Source organism: Muscardinus avellanarius (assembly GCF_963383645.1).
Source record: "Muscardinus avellanarius genome assembly, chromosome: 1".
Taxonomy (NCBI): domain Eukaryota; kingdom Metazoa; phylum Chordata; class Mammalia; order Rodentia; family Gliridae; genus Muscardinus; species Muscardinus avellanarius.
The window spans coordinates 158,615,646-158,629,068 of record NC_137786.1 but is presented as its reverse complement, the minus strand read 5'-3'; the positions used below and the strand labels follow the sequence as shown (position 1 = coordinate 158,629,068).

Genomic DNA, 13,423 nt, shown 5'->3' with positions numbered 1-13,423 from the left:
GGACTGGGGTTTAGGAGGTGGCAAAGGCAGACAGTGAAGGGGCTTGACACACAAACTGAGGAGTTTTGCAGCGAGAAGTCATGGAAAGGTTTTCCACAAAGGGAAACATGGCCAAATGTATAGCTTGGGTTTACTGTCCTGCAGCATAGAAAACAGAGAGAAGGGTAGAGGAATAGAGAATAGAGCTAGTGGGGAGAGTGATGAAGAACAATTCCAGTTAATACAGGTAAGCAGTGCAGGGGGACAAGATTAGAATGCAGGCAGCTAATGTGGAGAAGAGAGACGGAAAAATGTGACTCATCGTGTGTGTGTGTGTGTGTGTGTGTGTGTGTGTGTGTGTGTGTTATTGGGCATTGAACCCAGGGGCATTCTATCTCTGAGCCATACCCTAGTCTATTTTATTTTTAATTTTTGAAGCAGAGTCTCACTAGTTGCTGAGGCTGGGCTTGAGCCAATGATTCTCCTATGTCAGCCTCTTTAAGTATTGGGATTCTAGGCATGCGCCATCATGCCTGGTGGAAACTCATCATATTTGGAGATAAAGTTGATAAATCTTTTTTCCTCTTTCTTCCTCTCTTTCTTTTTCATTTTTGAAACAGGGTTTCATGTTGTTACCAAAGCTGGTCTCAAACTTACTATCCTCCTGCCTCATTCTCTCAAGAAACTGGGATTATTGGTGTGAGCCACCAAGCCCAACTCTTTAGAGTTTTCTAATTTATCTTTTGTGATGACTTGCCTTGACAGTAGATTAAATATGCATGTAAATGTGCAGTTTTTCCTCATTCTTCATAGATTCCACAATTGAAAACTTGCCTACTTGCTAAAACTTATTTGTAGTACAAAAATCAATTCTTGTCATACTCTTGTACTTGGCCAAAGATTTTCTCAGTGAAAAACACTGGTGCACACATCCCCAACTGAGATCAAACAATTTTGGTGTGTGTGTGTGTGTGTGTGTGTGTTACTAAGAATTGAACCCAAGGATATTCTATCTCTGAGCTGCACCCACCCAGACCTACTTTACTGTTTATTTTGAAACAGGGCCTCACTGAGTTGCTGAGGCTGTCCTTGAACCTGCTATCATCCTGTCTCAGCCTCCTAAATACTAGAATCATAGGCCTGTGCCACCACATGTGGCTTCTGCCTTCTTGCTTCAACTCTCCTGCTGGAGGCAAGTTTCTTGTTTTTATCTGCTTTGTTTCTTGTCTGTCTGTCTGTCTGCTATAGTTTTGGCATTGGTGTGCTTTATTTCTGTGATTTCACTGTTTAAAATGGGTCCCTGAGAGTAGTGCTGAAGCACTGTCTAGTGCTTCCAAGCCCAAGAAGACTATGATAGACCTTATGGAGAAAATACCTATGTTGGAGAAGCTTCATTCAGACATGTTATATAGTGCTGTTGGCTATGGATTCCATGCTAATGAGTCACCAACACATATTAAAGTATCTTTAAACAGGAGCATACATAAAATAAAACTATTATTCAGTGTTCATGGTGACTTTCCAGAACACAACAACCATGAATAACAAGAATCAACTATATCTATGTTTGCATATAGGCACATATACAAAATACGACTGCAAAGATCTTTTAAAACAGAAAAATGCAAGGTATAGAATGATACATGTGAGCCCGGTGTGGTGACACGTACCTGTAATCCCAGTGGGAGGCTGAGACAGGAGGATTGCAAGTTCAAGGAAGATCACAGCCTTAGCAATTTCATGAGACTGTTAACAAACTAGCAAGACTGTTTCAAAATAAAAAAATAAAAGGGCTGGGAGTGTAGCATAGAGGTAGAATGCCCCTTGGTTTAATCTCCATTAAAACACACACACACACACACACACACACACACACACACACACACACTGTGTGAAACCTAGAGGAGTTCAGGGTGGTCAATAATGCGTGTGCATGTGCGTGTGTGAGGTTAGTTGGTACCATGAAAGAAGCACAGTCATTCCTGGGGTGGGCCGTGGGCCAGTGCTGGCTGTGTTCATCAGAGCCTGAGGAGTTTTAAAGTGCCAACTTTTATCCCCATTTCCAGAGAGCGGCACAAAAGGCCATCTATCTCCCCAGGGAGACCCTGATGACAGGTTTGGGGAGCATGGCTCTAGAGCACCCCCAGACACTCCAGGTTTTTCTAACAACCTTAATTTCTGATGCTTCTGTTTTGCAGGCACGGAGATATATTTATGAACCACACTGAAAACTGGATTGGCTCTCAGTACAAGAAGGTCGTTTACAGAGAATACACCAACGGAGAATTTGTGGAGATCAAAGCTCGACCACCACGAGAGGAGCACTTAGAACTCCTGGGTATGGCACACGCATCCGCTGTGCACGTCAGCCCCAAGCATCTGTGCATGTGTGCGTGCACACATGGACACACACACATAAACAGAAAACATTTTATACAACAGAGAAGAGACAGAACCTGGTAGCATGATTGCATTCCTCCCAGTGTGATAACTTCCGTTATCAGGGAGTATGGTCTGTGCTCAGCTCACAAAAAGAATAGTCACACCAAGACTACCAGATAACACACTGTCAGGAACTCATATCATGGGGCAGTCTACCAGGTGTCTGATACTCTTGAGCTTCTTTCCCGGTTACTCCTCTCCTGAGCCAAAAATTTTTTATCTGAAACAATTTGATGTCTTGCAACATCAGGTAAAGTGTGTGCTTGACTTCTTCTGGGTCCTGGATTATCCACGTTCAGTCCACGGCAACACACTGTAAAATTGTTATGGTCAAAGAGGCACCCCCAGTGTGTGATGGGCGGCAAGGGAGGAAGGTCTGATTTCATTTCCAGAGGCCCTGACCCGGTCTCTCGAAGCTGACTGGGCCTGTCTACAGCCTTTGGGTAGCTGAGGCCTCAGCTGCCTGGCCTGGTCCTCAGGTAACATCTCCCTGCTCTTCTTCCTCGCTTGTCCTCACCTGAAAGTCAGCTGACCTGACCCCATCTTGAAGACAGCATTTCAAGGCAAAGGGCCAATGTAGAGGGTATTTGGGGATTCTTTACTACTTTATTTTAATTAATTAATTAGTGTGTGTGTGTGTGTGTGTGTGTGTGTGTGTGTGTGTGTGTTGTGTGTTACTGGGAGTGGAACCCAGGGGCTTCTCTACCTCGGGGCTATTCTCCCAGACCTATTTTATACTTTATTTGGAAACAGGGTCTCACTAAGTTGCTGGGAGCCTCGCTCAGTAGCTGAGGCTAGCTTCCAACCTGTGTGATCCTCCTGTCTCAGCCTCCCAAGCGCTGGGACTACAAGCTTGTGCCACCACGCCTGGCCTTATACTTTATATTTTAATTTATGTTTCAATCCTTATGCATCTGATTTGTTTTTTGTTATTCTTATACCACATATCATTTAAAAATAATTTTACTGGTGCATTGTAGTCATGAATCTTAATGGGGTACAAGATGGTAGAGGCATACATGAACACATCACTCTTTTCTACTTTAAAATGAATAAAGTAAGCTGGTTGTGGTGGTGTACACCTATAATCACAGTACTCGGGAAGCTGAGACAGGAGGATCCCAGGTTCGAGGCAAGCCTTCGCAACTTAGCCAGGCCCTCAACAACTTAGTGAGACTCTGTTTTAAAATTAAAAAATTAAACAAGGCTTGGAGGTATGGCTCAGAAATAGAATGCCCCTGGGTTCAATCCATAATACCACACACATACACATACAAAATTAATATATAAATAAAATATAAAAATGCATAGAAGAAACAATATGGCCTTACATAGTACTTTTCAATATTAAAATAAAGCACCATGGAGCCAGGTGTGGTGGCACACGCTTGTAATCCCAGCATTTGGGAGGCTGAAACAGGAGGATTGGGGTTCACAGTCAGCCTCAGCTACTTAGTGAGGCCCTTTGCAACTCAGTGAGACCCTGCTTCAAAATAAAGAATAAAAAATAGGGCCGGGGGTATAGATCAGAGGTAGAATCCCCCTGGGTTCCATCCTGAGTACGGCAAAATAAATAATAATAATAATAATAATAATAATAATAATAAGGCACCATGACTCTCAGCCTGATAAACTATTAAATGCTCCACCCGCCCTCCCGCACACCTCCATGGCCTATTAACGCTGAGAGGAAAGCTTGTTTGTCACACTGAATGATGAGTCACCCTGGTGGAAACATTCTTTTGGGCCATGTGTGTTGACAGAACTCTGAAGGAAAGGTGCTCCCACAGGATCCTGGTGGGGTTCTACTTAGTAAAATGATAGGAACAAGTGACTTAATCAGAGGCAAATTCAGCAGCCTTCAGCCAGAGAAGGGTGAGCCCCATCCACTCATTTTCTGCAGCTTAGGGAGAGGCCTAGGCTGCTAACATTGCTCAAAGGGCACATGGCAGGCACACCTTGGTCCCCACCTTGGCCCCACTGTTCCCTGTGTCCTGTCTCACTGTAAGTTGAAAGGCATCTGCTCCTACAAGCACAGCAAGGGATGAGTATACAAATAATGATTTTAATATACACATATACACATACGTGTGCATCAGAGACCTTTAGGAATCCCACCCTCTGGCTCTGTCAGTGCTGGACGTGCATGTTCTAGGCACCGTCTGGTGAGGAGGCACCTGGCATGGTAAGGGGTACACACAGTTGTGCCACTCCAGGCTCCCTCCAGCGGGCTGTGGGCTCATCTTTATGGGCTCGCAATCTGAATGCTTCCAAAAGAAAAATGAGGAGCTGAAGAGCACCTGTCTCTTAGAGGTAGTCACATACTGAGAAACAGTGTCAGACACATAATGACATCACTGCATTTTTCAGAAATGAAAACCTACTGCTCTTATTTTTCAAATCTCTTTGATACACGTCATTTCATGGGAGCCTCATTACTATTATTGTATCCTGTAACCACATAATGAGCAATTTCAGACTCACCAAGGGTCACATACAGGGGTCACAACTGAAAGCCACCACACGGTATAAGTATGGCTTTTCTTAGAAAAATTTTTTTCTTGGTACTAGTAAAAAGGGAAGCATTTATTGAATCCTTATTGTATTTCAGTGTGCTGAAATCAGCACTTTACATACATTTTATTTAGTTCTTATTATGACCCTATGAGAAAATCTACCATTTTATAGGTTAGGAAATTAAGACTCCCACAAGACCTCTCTAGGGAAGAAGGCAGAATCGAAGCTGGGTCAGTCCCATTGCTAAGCACTACATGATATTTTTAATACTACACAATGTTGTCCTCTAAAGAAAACCCACTAATGAAGAAGCTCTATTTTGTTTCTAAATAACTACCTCCATTTAAGTTACACTAATGTTGGAAAGAACAACGATAATGCACACAGGCCTGTGTTTTGCCTTTAGGTCCGATGATTCATGCTGAGGTGGGTGACTCCATCCTGATCATATTTAAGAACAAAGCCAGCCGTCCCTACTCTATCTCAGCCCAGGGCGTGGAGGACACGGACAGTGGGAAGGGACTCCAAGTGCCCATGACAAAGCCAGGTGAGTTGCACCAGAGGTCTGCTCCATCCCAATAGGACACCAGACTTCACTCTTTTCTGATCTCTGATGGGTCTTGGGGAACTCATCTAAATGTCAGTGAAGTTGAGCCATCACCTGGTCACTTCCAGGATGTGAGCATAATTCATCCAATTACCCTATTTAAGGAATGCCTAGGGTTCCTGTGGGGACCTCAAAGGCTAGTAATGGCTAGTAATGCCATGGAATGCCAACCTTGTGCCAGATGCTGTACTTTATATTTGAAACAAACTAACAAACTCTGCATTTATCCTTATGATAACCCAGCAAGGTAGACGTAGTAACATATTTCATCAATTCTAACACCATTGATTATAATATCCATTGTTAACTCTATCTGTTACTTAAAAAATAAAAGCATACTGCCAATTAAACCTTAACATGGTGCAGACTGAGCAATGTATTCTGACTTCAAATATGTTTAAATGTGAAAAGTTTGCACTCATAATTGATGAAATATAATATTTTTTTCCATTTGACAAATGAGTAAAACACAGAGCAGGTGAAGAACTTACCCAGGTCTCATAGCAGTAATGGTGGAATCGCAGCATGTTTGACTCTAGGACCTGACCTCTTAACCACACAGTTCTCTCAGAATGTTAAAAACAAGTTTAGGGGAGGAAAAGGGAAAGGGAGAAGCAAAGATCTCATTTGTGAATGAGTTTAATGGTACTTTTCTTTCTTAATCTCATTTTTTTTCTTTTTTTTTAATGGCACTGAGGATTGAACTCAGAGACATTTACCTCTAAACTACACTTTAGTCTGATTTTTTTTTTTTTTTTGTGGTGGTGGTACTAGGGTTCCTGGAAACCCTTCTATCTCCAGGATACACTCCCAGATCTATTTTTTATATTTTTATTTGGAAACAGGGTCTCCTAACCCAGCGAGGCTGGCTTTGAACCTGCACGATACTCCTGTCTCCACCTCCCAAGAGCAGGAATTACAAGCGTGAGCCACCATGCCCGGCGTGATTTTTTTTTTTTCTTGAAACAAGGTCTTGCTAAGTTGCTGAAGCTGGCCTGCAACCCTCCTGTCTCAGCCTTTAAGCTATAGAGATAACAGATGTGTGCCACCATACCCAGCTACTATTTTTCTCTTGGGATTATAGTAAAGATCAAATAATGTAACATATAACATGCTTATTTCAGCATGCTGAAACAATACATTCCAATAAATGATCTGAGAAAATCCATATCCACATAATGTAGTGACTTTCAATTGTGACCCTTATGTGTGATCTTTGGTGATTCTGAAATTGCTTATAAAACATGAATCATTTCAGTAGTCATACAGTCTACACATGATGATGTTTTAAGTGGAGAAGAATTTCAGAAATATTCCTGGGAATTTTTATAAAAGCGTTCAAGAAGGAAAATCCACGAACTCTACTTAACTAATTAGGAGAAATTATAGAAAGAAGTAAATAGAGAAATATTTATAAAGGAGGTAGAACTCCAGTTGATTGTGATTTTAAAAAAAAAGAAACACACTTAATTTCATAAGGCAGATTTAGGTTCACAGCAAAATTGAGGAGAAGTTACACAGATTTCCTGTATATCTCCCATTTCCACGCAAGCATAGCTTCCCCTATTATCAACATTCCCACCAGAGTGGTACTTTTATTACAACTAATGAATCTGCATTGACACATCATTATCATCCAAGTCCATAATTTACATTAGAGTTTACTCTTGCTGCATAAATTCTATGGCTTTGACATATGTACAATAATATGTATCCACCACTATTGCACCGCACAGAATAGTTTCATTGCCCTAAAAATTCTCTAAGCTCTATTTATCTTGCCTTCTCCCTTTACCTCAGGCAACCACTGATCTTTCTACTGTCTTCAACATTTTGCTTTTTCGAGAATTTGGTGTGGTTGGAATCATCCTATATGTACCTTTTCACTCGATGATGCACATTTACGTTTTCTCCGTGTTTCTCCATAACTTGATAGCTCCTTCCTTGATTCTTACTCCCTCTCTCCCTCTTCTCCTCCCCCCTCTTTGTTAGCATTGAATAATAGTCTATCTGTAGTTGTACTACAGTGTATATACTCACCCACCAAAGGACATCTAAGTTGCTTCCAGTTTGAGCGATTATTAATGGAGCGACTTTATGTGTGTGTGTGTGTGTGTTTGGTATTGGGATTTGAACCCAGAGGCATTCAATCTATGATCTATACTCCCAACCCAATTTTATTTCTTATTTGGAAATAGGGTCTTACTGGGTCAATGAGAGTCTCACTACTTGCTGAGGCTGTCCTCAAACCTGCAATCCTCCTATGTCAGCTTCCCAAGTACTGGGATGACAAGCAAGTGCCACCATGCCGGGCTATTTGTAGGTTTTTGCATGCACAATAAATTTCAACTCTTTTGGGTAAATACTAAGGAGCATGTTTACTGGATCGCCAGATAAGAGTGTATATAGTTTTTTAAGAAATTGCCAAACTGTGTTTCAAAGTGGCTGTACCATTTTGCATTCTTATGAACAATGAATGGACGTCTCTGTTAATCATGTTTAATCACTTATTTTCTTTTTGTTGAGTTTTGAACATTTTTTGCATGTTTTGGATAGCAGGGCATTTTTTGCATGTTTTAGAAAGCAGATATATCTTTTGTAAATGTTTTCTTCCTGGTCTGTGGCTTGTTTTCCCATTATCTTGACACTGTGTGTGTGTGTGTGTGTGTGTGTGTGTGTGTGTGTGTGTGTGTTTTGAGGGGGCAATGCTAGAGATTGAACCCAGAGACATTCTGCTTCTGAGCTATACCCTCATCCCCATTTTAGTTTTTATTTGAAAACATGATCTTGCTAAGTTGCTGAACATCTTGTTAAGTTGCTGAGGCTGGCTTTGAACCTGTTATCCTCCTGTCTCAACCTCCCAAGTACTAGGATTACAGGCATGTGCCTTCATGCCCAGCTTGACACTGATTTTAATACAGCAGAGGTTTTTATTTTCAGTGAAGTCCAGCTTATTAACTTTTTTACGAATTATGACTTTGATGTTGTGTCTAAAAATCATTACCAAACCCAAAGCCATCTAGGTTTTTTCCTATATTATCTTCTAGGAGTTTTATAGGTTTATTAGGTCTATGATCTATTTTGAGTTTATTTCCGTAAAGGGTGCAAGTCTTTGTCTCAATCATTACTATTATTTGGCGTGTGGATGTCCAGTTTTTCCAGTGTCATTTGTTGGAAAACTATACTGTCTCTATTGACTTGTCTTTGCTATTTTGTCAAAGATGAGTCGATTATGTTTATGCTGGGCCTTTTTTTTTAACCAATCTATTTGTCTATTGTTTGACCAATAACACATCATCTTGATTAACATAGCCTTATAGTAAGTCTTTTTTTCTTGATTTATTTTTATTTTTGATTGATACAATAATTGTACATACTTACTGTATACAATGTGATTCCCCAAGCGTGTATATATTGTGTAATAGTCAAATCAGGGTAATTATTATATCTCTCACCTTGAGCATTTATCGTTTCTTTAAGGTGAGAACATCTCATATTCTCTGTTCTATTTTGAAATACACAATGCATTCTTTTTAACTACAGTTGCCCTACTGTGCAATAGAACATCTGAAATCACTCCTCTGATTTATCTGTAACGTTGTGCCCACAGAGCAACTTCTCTCATCCCTTTCCCAGTAGTGAGTCTTGAAGTTGGGTAGGGCCGACCTCACACTTCACTCTCTTCCTTCAAATATTGAGTTATCTACTCAGGGTGCTTTGTCTCTCCATATAAACTTTAGAATTGGTGTGTTGATATTTATAAAATAGCTTTCTGGGATTTTGATTATGATTATCTTGAATTTATAGACCAATTTAAAAATAACTAATATCTTCACTATATTGAATTGTCCTATCCATGAACCTAGATTGTCTCTGTTTTTAGTTTTTTTTTTTTAAATCTTTTATTGAAGTTTTGTAGTTATTTTCATGATGTATTTGTATTTTTGTTTAGGAATGTATGTACATATATTTTGTAGTACTAATATAAGTGCACCATGCTTTTAATTAAAAATTTTGCTGGTTCATTGCATTTAGAAAAGTGATCAACTTTTGTCTATTACCTCGCATTCTATCATATTATTATATTTATTTATTTATTATTTATTTATTTTATTGATACATTTTAGTCATACATCTTAATGGAATACAAGGTGTTAGAGGTGTATATGCACACACCACTTTAGCCCTTACCCAATTTTCACCCCGTCCCTTCCCCCCTCTTTCCTTCTCCTGTTTGGCTTAGTGATTGGTATTGATATGTTTGAGAATGTACATCATGTACATTAGAGAGTTGGTATATTTTTTGGTCACTGATTTTATATTTTATGCATAGATGATTACATTATCTCCAAAGACAGGTATAGCTTTTATTTCCTTTTTTTGTCTATTGTATTAGGTAGGATTTCCAGTAGGATGCTGAGAATGATTAGAGTGAGAAGGTCCTTGCTTTATTCCTTTCCTGATCTTAGTGGGAAAGCTTCAAATTTCTCACTATTAAGACATTAAATAAATTTTCTAATTTTGAATGGTCAGAAAACAACTTCAAGCTGGGCGTGGTGGTGCACACTTGTAATCCCAGCATTTAGGAGGCTGAGACAGGAGGATAGCAGTTCTCAGACAGCCTCAGCTACTCAGTGAGGTCCCTTGCAGCTCAGTGAGGCCCTGTTTCAAAATAAAGAATAAAAAATAGGGCTGGGGTATAGCTTGCAGGTAGAATGCCCCTGAGTCCCAGCCCCAGTACTAAAGAAAAAAAAAAGCAACTTCAAAGGAAAGAAAAAATGTTGCCCATGTTAGTCAGCTTTTTGTCACTGTGACCAACCTACCCGACAAGAACAACTTAGAAAGGAAGGCTATATTTTGACTCAAGGTTTGAAATCATTCAGTCCATGGTCAGCTGGTTCCAAAACAAAATCATCAGGGCAGCAAGGTGTGGCAGGAGAAAAAAAAAAAGACTCTCAGTTCTTGGTAGCCAGCTGGAAAGGAGTCAGGGAGAAAGAGTAAGAAGAAAACACTTCCAGGACACACTCTTAGTAATCTACTTCATCTAACTAGGTCCGAGCTCCCAGTAGTCCATTTAACCATGAATGGATTACTCCACTGATGAGGTCAGAGCCCTTACAATCCAGTCACTTCCCAAAGCCCCACCTCTGAATCTTGCTGCACTGGGAATCATGCTTTCAATACATGAACTTTTGGAGTACATTCCAGAGCCAAACCATAACAGTGCCCATTCGTCATTGATGGAGGTTCTTATAGAGCTGTGGGCAAGCGATGTGACAATCTTCTGTGCTCTGATAGTGATGGATTAGGAAACTAAAGGTCACTTAGGTTAAGTAGTTCGTCAAATGTTGGTTAAATAGTCCCATGGGTTGACGTTTGGAACTAGGTCTCTCTGATCTTCTCACCCACCCACCTGAGATGCTTTCCAAAGCTAGCTTGAATCTCAGACTCAGGATGCTCTGATTTCATTTGGGAGGGGTCAGGCCTGAGCAGAAAGAGCTTACAAATCAGCCTGGTGATTCCTGTAAGAAAGAGGCCAGGATTGAGATCGTTGATGGTTAAAGAGTGCTCAAAGACAGCTTTTGGGAAAGAATGCAGAATTTGAGAAGGAAAACTGAAATTTAAAATAAAGGGTTATTACTCAAACACTACTAGTTTACAATAGAAAAAGGCAAACTAAAGGGAAGTCTGGAGTCTGACACAACAAATCTGCCATTTCGTTTTGAAATTGTAACAGTCAAGATGTGAATTGAATAAGAACATTTCTAATGAATGAGTAAATGAGTATCTCCAGCAATAAATTATTTACCAAGATACATAATGACTGCTTATATTTCTTCAGGTGCATCATCTTTAGCTGAGGTAACTCTAATCATTTCTATTTCTTACCATTCATTTCAGGAGAAGTAAGAACTTACAGGTGGAATGTCCCTAAACGATCGGGTCCAGGGCCCTCTGATCCCAATTGTATTCCATGGGTTTATTATTCAACAGTAAATTTTGTGAAGGTAAGTAAGGAAGAGAGCACAACCAAGATGCTTGGTGTGCTATAGATGCAGATAGACTATTCAAGTCATCACATCCATGGTGGGTATGTGTGGATGGGGTATAATTTAGAGCAGGAGTCTCAAACTAAGTAAGAGCCACTGGCCAAAATCCAGCCATGCTTATTTAGTGCTATGGTTGGAGAGAAATAATATGGCCCACAAAGTAAAATATATTTACTTTCTGGTGCCTCACACACACAAACGTTTGCTAAACCTTAATTTCAAATAAGAGAAACAAAAATAAAAACCCAGTGTTTCAATGACCAAATTTAGAAATTACAGGGTAATTTGAAACAAAAGAGGATATAATCAGTAGATAGAAATGTCCTACAATATAATTTATTCACAGTTTTGTGTATATGAAATCTATTAATTTTAAAGGCATTACCAGGGCTACCAGGCCTCAGGAAAAGAAAGCACACCCTAAGTAGAGTAACCAAAACTACAAAACTATTCAATATTAAGTAACTGGGAAATAAAAGGCAAACATTCAGTACTGACTTTGAGTCAGGTAAAACCACTCTAGTTCTTAATTATATGTCATAAACCAAAGTTCAAACTAAAATAATATCTGATTTAATATGTAAGTGCTCATTATTTTGAAAAAGTGAGAGAAGCCAGGCATGGTGGCCCATGCTTATAATCCTCGTACTTGGGAGGCTGAAACAGAAGGGTCATAGGTTTAAGGACAGCCTCAGTAAGTAGTGAGACTCTTATCAATCTAGCAAGAGCCTTCTTCTAAATAAAAATAAAAATAGAACTGAGGGTGTACTCAGAGGTAGAATTTCCCCTGGGTTTACTCTGTAGTACCACACACAAAAAAGTGAGATATTACCTTAACCTTCATCTTAGATAATTAGATGCCTTGAATTAGGAGTATGCCAGTCAGTGCTGGAATTTAGGAGATGGATATCCAAGATACTTGGAAAAGTAAACTTACAAAGTAGGACTATGAGAAATGTGTACTTGTTTATTCATTCATATCTCCCAACAAATATTTATTGAGTACTTGTGATATGTGAATAATGCTACCAAATACTATGACAGATGCAAATGTTATTGTTTTGAAGAAACATAACTTTATGAGGGAAATAGTACCTGTCCACATTTTAACTGTAATATGACTTTGAATCTGGTGAATTCTACAGGAGTGGTAGGCTGTTGCAGGTGCTATAAGAGGCTGTGCAAAGAGGGTTTAGGGAGAAAGAAAGTTGAAAATAGGAAAGTGGAAAGTATGTTTGGGAAGTATTGAGAGTCTCATTTGCCTATGATACAAAGCCACAAAGAAAAGAGGTGGGGGAACCTAAGCCAGAAAGTTCATCAGGAGAGCACATAGGGACTTAACACCCTGCCAAGGATTTGAACTTAATTCTAAAGGCCATGGGAAATCCCTGAAGACATCCAGATAAGGGAATGAGAACATGAGTCAAATGGTGGTTAATAGTGTGAGCTGAAGGTGGGATAGACTCGAATCCAGAGAGGAATCAGTTTCAGTGTTTAGACTGGTGGCAGATGGGATGGAATATTATTAACGTATTTAATGGTTCATCTAACTTGGCTTCTTTTTCTTTCAGGATACATATAGTGGGTTGATGGGTCCTCTGATTACATGCCGAGAAGGAATACTGAATGAAAAGGGAAGAAGAAGTGATGTTGATTATGAATTTGCTCTCTTGTTTTTGGTATTCAATGAGAATGAATCCTGGTATCTGGATGACAATATTAAGAAGTATCTTAATAAAGATCCACGAGATATTGAGTACAATGATGACTTTGAAGAGAGCAACAAGATGCATGGTATATCAGGAATTTAAAGGGGAGGCCATTGTTA

At 39.7% G+C, this 13,423-nt stretch overlaps 1 protein-coding gene across 1 annotated transcript in view; it reads left to right on the top strand.

Moving 5' to 3' along the window:
* HEPHL1 (hephaestin like 1) overlaps nucleotides 1-13,423 on the top strand; it is a gene marked incomplete at both ends in the record, with an annotated part of 85,937 nt that overhangs the window by 68,412 nt on the left and 4,102 nt on the right. The window contains 4 exons of the mRNA XM_080692610.1: nucleotides 2,178-2,317; nucleotides 5,345-5,485; nucleotides 11,447-11,553; nucleotides 13,167-13,389. Of these exons, the coding sequence (XP_080548736.1) occupies nucleotides 2,178-2,317; nucleotides 5,345-5,485; nucleotides 11,447-11,553; nucleotides 13,167-13,389 (611 nt within the window). The remainder of the gene's footprint in view (nucleotides 1-2,177; nucleotides 2,318-5,344; nucleotides 5,486-11,446; nucleotides 11,554-13,166; nucleotides 13,390-13,423) is intronic.